The 16,313-nt window shown below is 38.2% G+C and overlaps 2 protein-coding genes across 3 annotated transcripts in view; both read right to left on the bottom strand.

Moving 5' to 3' along the window:
• The window catches only part of mRpS35 (mitochondrial ribosomal protein S35), a 28,255-nt gene extending 24,926 nt beyond the window's left edge, over positions 1-3,329 (bottom strand). Inside the window, exons 1-2 of the mRNA XM_067093084.1 lie at positions 2,923-3,329; positions 1,050-1,143 (exon numbers count right to left, since the gene is read on the bottom strand). Of these exons, the coding sequence (XP_066949185.1) occupies positions 1,050-1,143; positions 2,923-3,124 (296 nt within the window). The 5' untranslated portion in view covers positions 3,125-3,329. The remainder of the gene's footprint in view (positions 1-1,049; positions 1,144-2,922) is intronic.
• A 4,533-nt stretch (positions 3,330-7,862) lies between these two features.
• Positions 7,863-16,313, bottom strand: part of LOC136832230 (uncharacterized) — a 304,198-nt gene continuing 295,747 nt past the window's right edge. For both annotated transcript variants that reach the window (XM_067093078.1, XM_067093077.1), the window contains exons 12-13: positions 15,758-16,052; positions 7,863-13,897 (exon numbers count right to left, since the gene is read on the bottom strand). In XM_067093078.1, coding sequence (XP_066949179.1) covers positions 9,609-13,897; positions 15,758-16,052 — 4,584 coding nt within the window. In that variant the 3' untranslated portion in view covers positions 7,863-9,608. The remainder of the gene's footprint in view (positions 13,898-15,757; positions 16,053-16,313) is intronic.

The raw sequence follows: 16,313 nt of genomic DNA, 5'->3' as shown, positions 1-16,313 counted from the left end.
CTGTTCTTCAGTTCCTGTAATACCAACTTCTCTATGAGAATGTTAGTTGGCTCTCACTCTTCTCTTGTATCGGGTCTTGACCCTGTTGCCTTCACACTTTAAGCGAGATGGACTCCTAACAATGAGAGAACATTTTGTGCTAATTTGCCCTTTGACTCCTGCAGTTCCATGACTTCCATGAGTATTTTAGTCCCTTCTTGATGGTGGTTGTATCGGCAGCATTTGTCACTTTTGGGGTTACCACTGGACACCATCTTCCTCAAGAGTATGTTCCTATTTGACCTCACACCTTCTAAGCACTTTGGTAGCTTCATGCTTCTTCTGACAGTCTCTCATCCTACTACGGGCATTTGGGTGGTCACTGAATTTGTGACTGAGTGGGACTTTGTCATGCCTCATGGTTCTTTTTTCTGCTCCTCTGTCTTTTCTTGTGAGATGCCAGAATCTAACTTAAAAACTTCTTTCATGTTGGCTTCCACAGTTTCTTAGTTGTCATAAAGATGTTCCTTGCCCAGCTAAATGTTTCCCAAGAGTTCCTCACCAAGCTCTAGAGCTATCAGAGTTTGAGAGCCAACCTCTTATCTGCTGTTTAATTTTATCAAGTGGGTTTTTCATGAAGGTGGGGTTGAGTAAGATATCTTTCTTGGTAAAGTGAAATATCTATGGGTTAATTCAGGTAAAGTGTGTTATTTGATTTTCAACAATACAGTGCTATCTTGTTCTAGATTCTGTGGATTCTGTAGGTTTTACTGATTTAGTGTGCGTGTACACAGGCTAACAAAAGTATACTGCATGGGGTAGCCTAGCTTAGGCCGAGCACAGGACTTTCTTTTAAACCCACCTCAACAACTTAGCGATAAGTGAGAGAAAACTTTAGTTTTGAATATATGCAGTCAAAAAACGGATAATCTATTAAAAATTCTGTATTTTCTCTGGATATTAAAAACCTTATACTTTACTTAGATCATAAAAATTCTATACTTTTTTTTTTTAGATACAAACACCTTAAAATATATAAAAATTTAACAATGGAGAAAAGTTTTACAAACCTTGGAGGTAATACCGGTTTCAAAACGAAAGACTTCCGATCCTGGGGTTTAGCTCTCTGAATACCCAATTCTAGTGTGCGGAATTCGTCTTCATCTGAAAAAGATTGCACCAATTTAGTTAACTGAAAATTAAATTACTCAGTACAAGATCTGTTTCCATGTGATGATAAGCTGCATACATCAAAATGAATGCAATAATGCAAAGCATCTCTATGGACTGATTATAAGTTCTTAAATACTGTATAGCAAATTTTATAAGTAATTTGTATTTTTCCTAACATGCAAACCTGAAGTTCCTTACATCAGGGATTCAGCTTGCAAACATGAGCTAGAACAGCTGTTTATACTTTCCTTACCAGGTAGTTAGTTACTGATAGGTTGGGGGAAGTCCTGCCCACCAATCAGTCTGCACTCCACTTTGCCTTTCAGTCCAGGTGCCAGAGAGAGGGGTAGCTGAGGTGGGCCATTCAGTGTACAGAACTTCAGGTTTGTGTAAGGAAAAATAGCATATTTTTAAAATAATTTGTATTTTTCCTAACATACAAACCTGAAGTTATTTTACGAAGGGTTTGGCTTGCAAACATGAGCTGGAAAGGCTGTTTAACTTTCAGACAAGGTTGTTAATTACCGACGGGCTACGATCTAACCATAACTTACCTTCCTAACCTGATTTAGGGTGCCGTGCCCTGACCTGGCAGGAGGTTTTGCCTCCCTTGGACCCCCCAGTGACACTTAATATCAAGCACATGGACTGGTCTAGGCTACCCTTTTGTGGAAATTGGTTCAAATTCTTAAGTTTTGTCATACTAATTTATCTCAAATGACAACTGAGCTGTTTACCATATTTGAAATTGTTTTTTACCCTTCTTCAGGTGTTTGAGGTTTGATCATGGAAGTGCTAGAACTGGGTCATGTTGTACTCGTAATCAGTTCGCGATATGGCAGATTTTTAAACGAAACACCTTCCATATAGCGTTTCGAACAACAGTTTCTATGGCGTCAAATTTGCCACATGTTGCAACAGTAAACAAACATGCACGTCACATGGTTCCTCTTTGGGGGCCAGAATAGGAAAGAACGGCTGCATCTGGATCAGAGCGTGGGTATATGGAACATACAGTTTTGATTCTTCCTGACTGGCGAATGATGCTCTGAAAATGTGCTGTGGAAGTCGTGAAAGACTAGTCCCTGGGGTTTTACAGCCATTTGTTCCTAGTAAAAAAATGCTGAATGGCAGGCCAGGCCCAAAAATCAGTTTAGCAGGCTATTATTAATGTTTCGGGTAAGACTGAACACCAATACCGCGGCCTGGTTCCCGTCAGTCACTGACTGGGATATTTACTGACTTTTCTTTATTTTTTCCTTACATTTCCGTTTGTGATAGTTACTGTCTTTCGGGGTAATATGCAGAGTATGGAGACAGGGTTAGGCGTTCAAAATTTCGCCTCCTAAAATTTAGTCCCATCGGTCTGTAGCCTAACTGCTATTCAGTGTTACGGGGTTTCAAGAAGGGCGAAGGGCGAAGGGCGAAGGCCGCCCGGCCAGGTCAGGGAGCGGCGCCCTAAGTCAGGTTAGAAAGGTAAGGTCTGGTTAGGTCAAGATACAGCACTCTAGGTAGGATAAGGTTAAATTTGGCCCATTTTCACGTCAGATTTCTCACGCCTAGACCTGTCCCTGTCTCCCCTACTCAGCATCAGCTCCGTCTCAAACATTCGTCCCCGAGGTTCTCGTACTGAACACGGTCTCAGATTCGCACGTAAACTAGTATTTACCAACACATAAGACCTAGCCTGGGATAGCCTAGTCCAACGTCCCATGACACACAAACGGTTGGTTGCCTTAGGACTACGAGACCTTACATAGCCAGACTTACCATAAGAATCCTCTTTTGGTTTTAGGTTTACTGTTGCTGATGTCTGAAAAGCACGGCTCTTCACTGTCCGCAAGAATCGCTTGCTATATCTGTAACATAAGAGAGGATTTTGGGCCATGGTTGCAAAAACAATTACTGTTACGGTTACGGCCGCACCAACTCCGTGATCACAGTTGCGTGCACACCTCACACCAGGTACCATCCGAGTTAAATGTCGAACTTTTTAATCTTATAATACACTCTTAATTAGCCCGTATTTTACATGACACTGATTTTCCTTGTTATTTTATGTTTTTTTTCACTCATGCGATTTTTATTTTAATGTCAGACGGTGGTCAGTTATCGAGATCATAGTGGTTGTAGTAGTAGGGATACGCCCTGGAAACGGCTCGATAGCAGTTTTGAGTGGCCTGGATGGAATGTGTTCTTTGCAGCGGTAACTCCTAAGCTCCTGGTCACAAAATCAAGAGCCCTACTCTGAGTTTTTCTTTATTTTATTTTTCCCCGATATAGGACAGGATATTTTCTTTCCCTTTCTCCCGCTAAACAGACATTTTCCTATTGTTTTCCTTTCGTTATCTTATGTTGTTTATGCAGTTGTTAGTTCTATCTTTATCCATTCGTAGCAGGTCAGTACAAAAAAGGAATCAAATCCAGAGAAAAAATTATTCACTAAAACAATAATGCAGATATACCGTGAAAAGGAACCTTTATAATAATAATCGTTCCTGCGTGATCACATTGTTTAAAGAGAACAGGCGGTGTTACATTGTTTTTGTACTATTTAGGTATTTTTTGGTACTGTGCATGGTGCGTATCGGCACAAGTTTTTTCCTTTTTCATATTTTTATACGTAAATTCAGGAGATTTCAGTACGTAATGACACAAATCTTATTATGATTCTTTCGCTTAGAATTATGGCACACTAAGCTAATTTCGTTAAAGATTGCTACAGAAGAAATTGATTCAACTGAAAAGTTATTGCAGAACTCTTTTCATAGGTGACCTTCTGTTTGAGTGTACAGAATATGGTCTCTTCCTTAATTTTAACTTGAAGTCGAAGTAGAAATTATTTTGCGGTTCCTCCTAAAGCATATTGTAAAGCTAATTTTTGACTAATTTATTTTTTGTTCATCCCTCAAAACAATTAAAGAAATACAAATTTGGTCGTTGTTATGATACTAGTATTCTGCACACACAAACAATATATATATATATATATATATATATATATATATATATATATATATATATATATATATATATATATATATATATATATATATATATATATATATGTGTGTGTGTGTACATGAATGGAATGTAATGTGAAATTTAGGCACAAAGCCCAGCACTGGGACCCATAGGGTCATTCAGCACTATATATATATACATATATATATATATATATATATATATATATATATATATGTATATATATATATATATATATATATATTATATATATATACATATATATATACTACCCCAAAAAGTCACAGGTTCAAATCCTGCTCTGGTTAGGAGGAGGAGGGCTTATGACATATAGTTAGTCCCCCTTGGATGCAGGTTAATCCTATGGTAAAAGTGAGTTCTATATAATGGGTTATCTATAGCTTAATAGTTAAAACATACACCACACATGCACAAGTATGTATATATATATATATATATATATATATATATATATATATATATATATACACATATACTGTAATGTTAATTTTACTTGAACAGCAAAAAGTGTTAGAATTCTTGAAGTATGGTTTAACTTTAGATTTACGGACTTGAATAGTTTGAGTATTTGTAATCAAATGGGCTGGGGCTAACAACCTCATTCAAAAAATCAATGCACAGAAGCTTGCAAATATTTTGGGTGTCAAACGTGAACGGTTCTAATTTTCAAAGAGACCCGTAGACTGGTTTTGTACAAAAGTTTCCAAAATTATGTTTTTAATTTCATTTTAAGATTTGTTTCAAAGACACTGGAAATTTCTTTTGAAATGTTTTAAAAATGATTTCTAAAGCTATTTTGAAATGTTCAAAAACAATCTTTAGAGCGATTTTTAGCATTGTTCTTAAATTTGAAAAACTTTAAATGTAATTTTAAAAATTTTATGCTCTTTAAATTCATTTTGTTTTGTGGGTTTGGCTGAAAATTCTGTCGGTGTAGGATTTGCAGCTTGGTTTCTCTTAGTTTTTGTAGGCAAATAGACTTCACGGTAACTTTCTTAATCTTTTTCTTTTTTTTATACTCGCATTTTATTCATCAGAGGTTGTTCTACCAGTACGTTTGCTCATTCTGAATAATGATTGTAAGGGTTACTAGTCTTTAGCTTCCAACAAAGCTGACATTTCAATACTTCTCAAGACAATCTTTAGACTTTCCGTTCTCAGCAGAAAATGATATATTACGGTAGATATCACTTTCCCAGAGTCGGCGACCATAATGACTGAGGCGCCACTTTACGGGAGCAAAAGCTATCTTATTTATTCGTCTTTCGCTGGAACGTGAGAAGGATAAATGGAAACAACATACGAGAACACTAAATTCTTTTTATTCCATTTTATTTCACAGGATGAAATCAGTAAAATGTGCTGCTGCATCGGGATTAGTGTTACGAAGAGAATTGTGCTCCAATCCAGTAGCTTTGACAAGGCGCCTCTTCTCTCAGAACGGGACTTTCATCTGTCTTAGACTTGAAGGGAAGTAGCTCCTGTTTTCCCACAATGGTGGCAAGACTGAAATCACGCAATTTTGCTCGGCACAAATTTTGTTATCATCACGAGTTGCTTCTTTGTGATAAAGGCGGTGTCAAACGGACGACATTTTCCGGCATCTGATGACGGGCCGTAGGCAGGCATTTTCGTTACTTCAGGGGTTTGTCGGCTACGCATTCTATCAAGTAAAGTACTTTTTACCATACATTCCATAAGCATCTTTATTAGTTCGATTATTATGCTTATAAGCGTATATTTTGCAAATACACCGAGTGTATATAATATATATATTATATATATATTATATATATATATAATATATATATATATATATATATATATATATATATATATATATATATATATATACACACTCGGTGTATTTGCAAAATATATTATATATACACATAGTCGGTGTATTTACAAAATATACTAATAAACATAATAGTCGAAAATAAAGATGCTTATGGAATGTATGGTAAAAAATGTACTTTACTTTATAAAATGCGTACCCGGCTCCCTGAAGTTGTGTGTGTCAGGTTACTTCTTTACCAGATACATATGTATTTGTAGTAGCCACAATGACCTATTATCTTCTCTTTTCGATTTCTTCACACTTTCTGAATACGCTTATAGGTCCAGTTAACGCTAACATCATTCCAACATATCGAGTGCGAGTTCGAATCCTGCCACGGGCGCTAGAATGTCATTATTTTTTTTTTTTACTTGCATCCAAGTCTTTGCAGTGACAAGCGTGTTCAAAATAAGTGTGAAGAAGTCGAGATGTGCTTCAGTCCTTATCACGAACATCTGGGAAAAGAGCTGAAGTGACTCATTTGCAGGTAGGAATATTCAGATGCTTATATCATCGGTATGAGGAACTCTGTGTCTGTATCTTGCCCACGCCCGAGGGATACGGGAAAATAAAGGGAGGGGGAGGGTAGTAGTAGACCTACGCCTCTTCAAAGCTGAAGTGTTATTTAGAGGTAATAAGAAAACACTCAACTAATATAATGACAGTCCGGTCCTTTGTCGAATATGATTTCCAGTTCTGATAATGGTAATAACGAGCAAGAGGGAATAATGACTAAATGGAGGAGGAGGAGGAGGAGGAGTAGGAGGAGAGAGAGAGAGAGAGAGAGAGAGTGGGGGGGGGAATCACGACAAATATGTAATGCTATTAAAATAATAATAATGATGAATTTTAAAGCAGTTCCACTTAACAAATGTGATTAAGTCCCTTGTTATCATAGAAGAAACCTGGCCACTTGGGGGTAGGGGGTAGAGGTGGGGACTCCAGCCCAACTCAGCGCTGGTCCCAAACCCGGTTAAGGAGGTCAAGATAGAAACAGCTCGAGGAGGCTCATTCAAAACAGCGACCCCAACTTGGGATTAGGCTGCGAAGGAGAAGACTTGCTATCAAAGAACTGCAATTCCTTAATAATGCTGGAATGTGTGTGTGTGTGTGTGTGTGTGTGTGTGTGTGTGTGTGTGTGTGTGTGTGTGTGTGTGTGTGTGAGAGAGAGAGAGAGAGAGAGAGAGAGAGAGAGAGAGAGAGAGAGAATTAGTAAAGCTTGATTCTAAATTACAAGTTACTGTATTTTTGTGGGAGAACAACTCTTGTCACATTAGGTTGTTTTTACCTACATTTTACTTTTTATTTTTATGAAAACAGCATTTTCTTCAGATTCAACAGTTTGAACTACTTTACTGTACACTTAAATTCAATCATTTTAATTATACAACGCATCTATCTGGTATTTCACCCACTTTTTATTTAATCTGTTGGTGAGCAAACACATACTCATCACTGTAGGATACTTTTAAACAGTCTGCAATGATGCCAGTGAATAACATCTGACCCATGCAGCTTCTTTGCCTCACATTTCATTATTTGAGAAGCGTTACCCGTCTTGTGTCTTCTACTTGAAGCAATGAACACCTCTTGGAGAAGAGAAGCACTGCCTCCACCGAGAAGCAACGATTATGGAGTGCACGAACTATTGCTCCTCAGAAGCCACTCTTCCCCCAGAACCACAGAGACATCAGTCCTGCTCGTCGCCGCCATAGCCCAGAATATAAACACAATTCCGGTGGAAATAAACGAGAACTTGAGCTACTTTTCAAAGTCTACTCTGATCAGAAGTAACCGACAGCTAGAGAGTGCGCCCCCGCGGGCACCATTAATTAAGGCAACTCAAACATATGAACGACAGAAATCAAATATATCTTTGTATATGTGGACGGCTCTATAAGCTAATATTTCCCTTTTGTTTTTACATATTTATTAAATATATTCCGTAGACTATTCCAAGCTGAAAAATACAAAACATTCATAAAATCTATATAATTTATATATGTACAATTACACTTCTGTTTTATATTGGCTCAGCCAAGATTTTCTGTTATTTTTTTCCACTAAATTATTAAGGCTATGGAGCACACAAGAGAGAGAGAGAGAGAGAGAGTAATTCCTTGTTACACAGTTATTACATCATCATGCACATCCTTGTACAAAAAAAAAAAAAAAAAAAAAAAAATCACTGCAACAATACATTCAGACGCTGACGATCTGGCTAATCGGTTCCAGCAGTTTCATTTTTATAAGTTTAACCTCAGATGGAACATATCGCAAACTTGATTTTGCCTGTAACATTTGTTTAAAATAATGATTACAACACGACTTGTTAAGAATGACCAACGGTGTTCCTGCTTGTGAGAGTCTCAAATGTAATAGGTTCATTCTGTGCAAAAGTGACTGCATTCTAAAATTGGCGAGTCAATTATGACTATCGGAGTCAAAACGCAATCTGGATGGGTACTTTCTGTCTTGATAGTGATATATATATATATATAGTGTGAATTAGTGACTTGCCTCTGAAAACACTTCACAATACGAGGCCGAGTCTTCAGGGGGCAGGCTAATCTCGAACGTAAAAAGCAAGTACCATTGGTCCCGCAATTTTTCTTGGGCAAACACAACAAACAAAGTTGGCGTAAATCAGTTCTTTTTTTTTTAAGACGATGTCATTCCAGATTTACCAAGCAAGACATTTTGGCTTTTAGTAATACAATGGTATAGTACTGCACTCGCGATAGTCACGAAACCAAACGCAGAAAATGTCACCACTGTCCGACATTCTTTTCTCTCACGTTTGAAGAGACTTGCCGTCCACATTTATAGTTTTATCATAAATACACAGAAAGGTCGAGCATAAAACTCCACGTGTATCACATTAATACATCTTGATCCTTACATCTAGCCATGGCACTGAACAATGACTTTGTGAAAACACTCCCCCCAAAAAGAAATTATTTGGAACTATATGCAAAACGACTACCATTCGTGAATGAAGCTCAAACAAAATGTTGCGTTTGAACTTAGGAATATTTTTTGAACACAGACATCCGAGGATTTTACGTAAAAAAGTACTCATAGAAATTTACGCTAGCTATGAAAATGATATGGTAAAATAGATAAGCATTCAAATAAAATGACTAACTGAAACTTCTTTAACAATCAGTAAAAATAATAAAGAGTGCTGGTGCAGCTTACTTTGTGATAAATCTTTACCACACATATTTACAAACATACATACATTTCTTCATATAGATAATGAACAGGACTACTACATGAAATACCGTGAAAGACAATATACAATTGAACATGAGATGTGTTAATGAGCTTTATAACAAAGACATTAGCAGCTATATGAACTTTATAACTCAAGATGAACAGCAGTAGGAGATAAACTCTTTAGGAACCCAGAAAATCTGAGTAGGTGATCCCTATGAATATACTCTCTTTATCAGTAAAATGTATTGCCTGTCTATTTAGCTCTTTGCTAAGCACTAGCAGTTTTCTATCCTCTTGTAGCCCCTTATGAAGGAGTAATCAATTGGTTTTGATTTGCTTTAGATAAAACAAGTAACTGTCTGGATAATTAGCATCACAAGAGGCCCTACTACGTAGGCGAGCTACCAGGTGTTTTACTGGGACTATACAGACCAAGTTTGACAGCCACTTCTTTTGGTGGCTTATTAATGTTTCTTGTTGGGAATGGGTTGAACGTGATGGGTCTCGTTGGGTTATCGAGATTGACACTGGAAGATCTAGATAATTTGGAAGGCTTTGTAAAAGATTTTGTGATGCCACAGCTCTTCACACTGATCTCACTTTCATTACTTGAGTAACTGAACTTTGGTTGCATGGGAGAAGATGAAGAGCACCTGTAAGATTTTGCTGGGGACGTACCTCCCTTTTTACCCTCTTTCCCATTTTCTCCAGTGGGACTGGAAGCTGCCATTCCTGAGCAAAATTCACTCGAAACTGCCTTTGATAACTGAAGAGAGGCCATGTGGTCACTGCTGGGACTGTGAGAATTTAATGCAGTTGTGTTTGCCGTTTTAAGAGGGCTTTTCTGGTCGTCACTCTTCTCTGATCTGTCTAGAAAATCTCTAACAGCACCGTCCCCCTCACTAATACAGTATATTCTAGAATCTTCAAGTGATTTTTGTTTCAGGATTCTTTCAATAATTTCTGTGTTTTCTTTGACGAGTTCCTGGAGTTCTACTTCACTGTTTCTTCTCTTTCCCATCGATTTTTTCCCAGCACCAGCTTTTTTCGAACAGTGTTTTATAAGAAAACAGAAAACATCTGGGTCAAGTGTGACATCACAGTCCAAACTCAGCGATTTTACACCTCTCCACAGCCTCTGCCGGATTGCTTCTGAACTAAGATCTTTCCCATTAAAGAGGTCAGTTTCAGATTCCTCAAGGATTTTATCGTCATCATTGTCTTCTTTGCTGCAAGCTTCTGTTTTATTATCATCATGCTCTAGTGATGGGCCAATGGCTAAGGAGGATAATCTTCCTTCAAGAGATGTTGACAGGGATTCCCCCTCTCGAAGAGTAATAACTGGAGATGCCCTCCCAAATGATAAGTCCAATGATGGAGATTTTTTACCATTTTTCAAGGGCGAAGATGCATCTGTATGGGTAGGTGAGCTAGCACTCTCTGACGTGGTTAAACTGAAAATTTTCTGCTCGTCTAAAGAAATATTTACATTTTCTGGTGATAATGATGTAGAAGATTCTTTTCTTATATGACTCAGATCTACTGCCAAGTCACCTAAGAGTTTACCTTCTAAAGATGGAGAGCTCTCATTAGCACCACCTTGTGACTGACCAGGAGTTCCTGTGGACTTGTAGGTCATTGCTGGTTCTTTGATATCCTCTGATTCTTTGGAAATGTCACTTCTTGTGGTACCCAATACAACAGATATCTGATCTTGTTCAGAATCAGTTAAGCTATCAACTGGAAAAGATAATGAAAATGTTTCTTTGGACAACTCTGATACTAAGTTGTTAGTGTCTTTGATACTAGGCGAATCTGGTTTTCCTTCTAAGTCTGTTGCTAAATCACCACAACTGTCAGAGTCTTTTTGAGACATCATTGTTTCTTCGATGATAACAGATGGTGGGGTCCCTTCAGGGGTTCCTTTCGTCTTGTAGACCAAATAGGTTTCCTTTGTTTCCATTGATGGAGAGCTTATCAACACTGTATCATCTTTGTTCATGTAAGAAAGTACAGAGTCTTTTTTATCACAGAAGGTTGGAGATTTTGTTTCAACTGATGTTTCTATGTTCTCACTGGATGGTAATTCTTCAGTGGTATCAAACAATAACTGATTTTTAAGTGCAGCTGTCTTCTCAGAAGACAGTGTTTCATGGACATCTTGAAAATCAGATTTGTAAGTGTTCACATCTACATTAAAGTCATCAAGTGAAAAGCTTCGAGATGTTCCATCATCTTTTTCAACAGGTAATGATATAGCAGATTTAACATCAGGGGTTAAGAAAGAGAACAAAGGTTTGGCAACAGCCGCAGGTTCATTTACTGTTTGTAGTTTTGATTCTTCATGTACAGAATCATAAAGGGACAATGACCCAGACTCCTTTTCAGGTAAGGAACTACTGCTAATGTTAGACAATAAAGGTTTTCTGGACATTTTCGCTAGTTCATTGTCTAGGGACTCACTGTTCATCAATTCTTCATCAATGGATGATACTCTTTCTCTGTCAAGAAAAGCTAAACTTCGTTCTTCTATGGATAATTGCTTTTGATTCAGATCTGCTATTTCACTGGCCTTTTGGTACAAAGAATAGTCGATCAAATCTTCCTCTTGAGAATGTAGTACTGTCTCTGTTTCATCTGTGTTCTTATCCTCAGAAACCCTGCTCAGATATTTTGCCCACGGTGAACATTCACCGGTTGGAGATATTTCTGTCTTAATTACATTATCTGTTGAAATAGATGTTTGCAAGTTACTTGTGTTAAGGGTCAGAACTGAACTAATAGATATGTCCTCATCAACATTCATGTCTTCTTTGGTATCCTTGTGTATGAATGATGAAAAATCCTTGTCATTATCTGTTGCCAAACCATTGGCCAATTCTTTCTCTGGGGTTATAGTGTCTGCAACTTTTGTGCTGCTTTCTCTTTCAGATTTTGCAGCTAGGATCTCCAATTCTTTGCTTGCTTGTGCAGAATCAGTGCCCATGGTCAGAGCATTATAAATGGCAGTGTTATTGTAAACTACATCTGATAAAGGAAATTCACTGCCTGTCTGCATGGTCGTCGCAGGTGCCATTTCTGGGAAGGCGGGCAGAACTTCCGGAGATTGTGGGGCAGAAGTTTCAGAGGTCTTAGAGTCTGTAAAAAATACAGAGTCCTCCATTGTTGATGCAAGTGACGGAAACCAAGTATCAGTTTTCGAAATGGCTTCTGAATACTCTTCCTCCAAGACAGGTGATTTACCAGATGTAGATTCAGTGTTAATGATTTTAAAGTCGTTTTGGAAATCAAACAGCTTTGTTTCATCTTCGATGCCTTCAGCTTTTTTGGCTTCTTGTAACTCTGAAAAGAGAGATGAAAAACGACTAGTTGATGTGTAGGGAGCAGATAATGGCACATCTATATGATTTAAGACACTGCTGTAATCACTGATTTCCCCCTCATCTAAAGAGAATGAATGTGTTTGTCCATTGAGTGTTTCCTGATGGGTCTGCTTCGACGCTTCGTCATCTGAAAACAAAGCAGAACTTGGAGTGTCTGCTTGATCTTTTAGTGAAGATCTTGGCAGAATTTGGGAACCTCCTATTTCAAAAGTCAATGCCCCATTCGTTGGGCTTTCTGGCAAACTGATACCATTTTCATCCTTCAAAACTTTGAAAGATTGTACAAGGGGAGGTAATCCTGAATGGATCTCAAAAATATTGCTTTTTTCATCTTCAAGAGTAATCTTAGGAGACCTTGGAGGTGTGTAATGGACATCCTGAGTAGACTCTGATGAGGTTACTGGTGGTAATTTAGAAAGACACCATAGTGGTGGGCCTGAATGACTTGAAGCAGTTACTGGTGAGAGAGAAGGTGATTTGGCAGGAGACTTTTCTGGAGATATGAAAGGAGAACCCTTTGGTGACGGAGACTGAGAATGTGAAGACTGAGATTTTGATGGTGAAACTGTAGGTGTTGGGCCTACTATGAGAGAGGATTCTTTTTCTGGGATAGGCGAGGGAAAACGCGGTATTGGAGAGTCGACTGGCGACTTTTCCGGAGTAACGTTGTGCAACGTTGAAAATGGGTCAGTGGAGTCAGCTTCAGATAGTTCTAATGTATTTTTCATATTTTCTGGCTTTTCTGATTCTTCTTTCATGAAACTAACATCACTTGGGAAGGGTATTCTAGCTATTATTTCAGCAGCAGTTAAACTTTTACCAGCAAGAAGGTCCTCTAATGGTATGCTAAATGTGGCCTGAGTTTCTGGGCTAGGTTGGTATGTCCATAAAGGAGCATCTTTTGATTCCTGAACACATTCTGAAACTTCTTTGTTGTCTTGTGACTCAACTGAAACTGTATTTGCTGGCACTTCATCAAGGGCTACCACAACTGCAGCACTATCCAGAGGTAATGGAGCAGTAGGGGGCTCTTTCTCTGGGTGTGTTTCTAGCGCTGTGTCTGTTACTGTTTTTGAAGGTAGCACATCTTTCTGTTCCTTGTTAATCTCTTCCTGTTCGTGAAGATGCGACTCTGGTTCCTCGGAGGCCTTTCCATTCTCAAGAACTGTCTCAAGGCGGGGTGAGGTAGTAGCAGGTCTAGGTTCACTCGCGGTGTCAGGTTCGAGGTCACTGAGCTTGTCTTCTTCCTCGTCGTCACATAACTCCGTTGAAGTACTGCTCCCACCATCGTCATCTGAAAGGGAGGGATCTTTTGAGTAATCTGAACTGAGTAATTCGACTGACATGAAACATGTGAATGCTGAGAAATTACTCTTATTAAACTATTTGATCATTCGTGAAGGAGTAAATACATGTGTCTAAAACTTCAGATCCAGCAAAGACTGAATATTTTTACTCATTAAAGAGTAAAATGGACATTCCTAGAATTCTATAAATTAATCCAAGATATATTTATTCGTGGAGGAGTAAAATGCTTGTTTCTAAAGGGCCGGGTTCGACAAAATCCGAATTATCTCTACTCATGAAAGGTAGTTCAAAATCCTATGACTATTACAAATCCTAAATATCTTTCTTGATGGAAGAGAAATATGGACATTTCTAAAATTCTAAAATTTAGAGAAGACTGAATATCTTTATTAATTGAGGATATTTCTAAAATTCTAAGGTATAGCAGATTCACAATATCTTGACTAAAACAAGTATAGTGGGAATTTTCATATACAGCGAATTCAAATGTCTTTCGTCGTGTAGAAGAGAAGCAGCAATTTCCAAAATTTTCAGTTTCAGCGAATCCAAAACACCTTTCCTCATGGACAAGTAATGCATACACTTCCGATTTATTTTTTAAATACTGGTGTTAGATGTTGATGAACTCGGCAATAACTCGAACAGAGAGGGACTAAATTCTCCAGAGATACTACATGCTTTGAATATAACCTACTTGAAAATTATAATTGGTCTGAAATCATGGTTATCAGTTGACTGACATTTTCAGATCAGTAAAGGACACTCGCACGCTGAGTTCATTACTTTCAACACCGATCATTCGATAACATCGGCCAGCAACTGTGTAGATTAAAGACACAACTATGGACGATGAATGACGGGGATATGAACAGCATGAAATCTGTATTTATTTGATTCGAACACCTATTTTCCTCCGACTTCACCAAACAATTAAGAGTAAGAGGAAAATAAAATCTCTAAGGGAACACGAAGGCTTCAGCTTTCGAGCCATAATTCAGGAAACAGGCTCTGTCACAGCATAATTAACCTGGTCAAGATTAACATACAAGGTAAACGCATTGCTCTCAACATTTCTGAAGCCATTTGAAGCTTTTGTCTTCTAGATATCAAATACTCCCCGAACGTTTTGGCTACTAAATTCTCTACAGAACCCAGTATGTGTTACATCCGTCATGCTACCTCTTTCCACATTTTCCGAATTTTGTATTTGGAAATGTATCTCTAACAGCGCACGAACTCTGAAGCGATTCAGAATCAATATAACTTTAAATCGTAGAAAAGGGAATGACATTAGTATGTTATTCATCAGAAGATTATCATTATGTCACGCATTTAGCCTAAATATTTTCAGTAATCCATGACAAGCCCAATTTCCACCATTAATTTTCCCGTAAACGACAAAAGCCTTTTATCTCTCATTCCAATTCAATTTTTCATGCACTGTGATGCTTTAATTAATGAGAAAATGGAATTCAGTACCATGAGGGAGACTGTTAATACAGTAACAGCTAACAGCTAGCACTACTTTATATGTTCCACGACGTCACGAAGCACTGCACTTTGATTTGAAATCCGTCACTGCAGCAATACTTGGTGCTTTCAAATGTCAAAGCTTCCGGTGAAGCAAGATGAGAGCTATATTGAATGTAAAAGAGGGCAGAATGTATGAAATGCCTTCTACGTCTCATCTGTAAATCTAAAACTGAGAAAGAATTTCCTGTCTAGCAAGTGGGATGAGATTTACGCTGTTCACGTTTTTCACCGACTTTAGCTGAAAATTCACAAGATAAAATAGAATCTTCCTTATTATTAATTCATACAAGGGAGAATGATCCAGATCTCTTACCCATTTCGTCTGGAACTCCAAGAGCTCCCGAGGAGAACGTGGGCCCTTCCAGAAGTTTCACGCCGGAAGGAAGAGACGCCCTTCGGTCTCTTCTCGGGGTGTCTTTCCAGTGCAAGGTCTCGACTTTGGGAGGGACGTCGGAGCTGCTGCCTGGAGGCTGTTTCAGATTCTGGTTTGGTACCCGAGGTCCCCCTCCAGCAGAGGCCGAAGGAGTGGCAGGAACCAAGGGCTGTTTTGTCTGGGCTGGCTGTTGACTTTTTCTTGTCCAAAGGGGTTCGCTAAGTTTCCTCTCCGCCTGAAAAAAACAGCGGAAATGACGATTATGAGCTTGGAAGCTGCTCACAATTTACTATCAACTATGTTCACACAAGTGAAGTGCTGAACACACCTTGGAGTGAGATACCTGAAATCGTGATTTCTGAAGCTTATTTTTTGCGATTATGCACAACGTGTATTAACCACTGACTGAATAAGGCCATTATTTTAACATTAAAATGACTGATTTCTAAAGTTTATTTTTTGAAATTATGCACAACGTGTGTTAACCACTGACTGA

The sequence above is a fragment of the Macrobrachium rosenbergii genome, chromosome 49 (assembly GCF_040412425.1).
Source record: "Macrobrachium rosenbergii isolate ZJJX-2024 chromosome 49, ASM4041242v1, whole genome shotgun sequence".
Classification (NCBI taxonomy): domain Eukaryota; kingdom Metazoa; phylum Arthropoda; class Malacostraca; order Decapoda; family Palaemonidae; genus Macrobrachium; species Macrobrachium rosenbergii.
The sequence above is the reverse complement of the archived record's forward strand: the minus strand, read 5'-3'. Positions and strand labels throughout refer to the sequence as shown.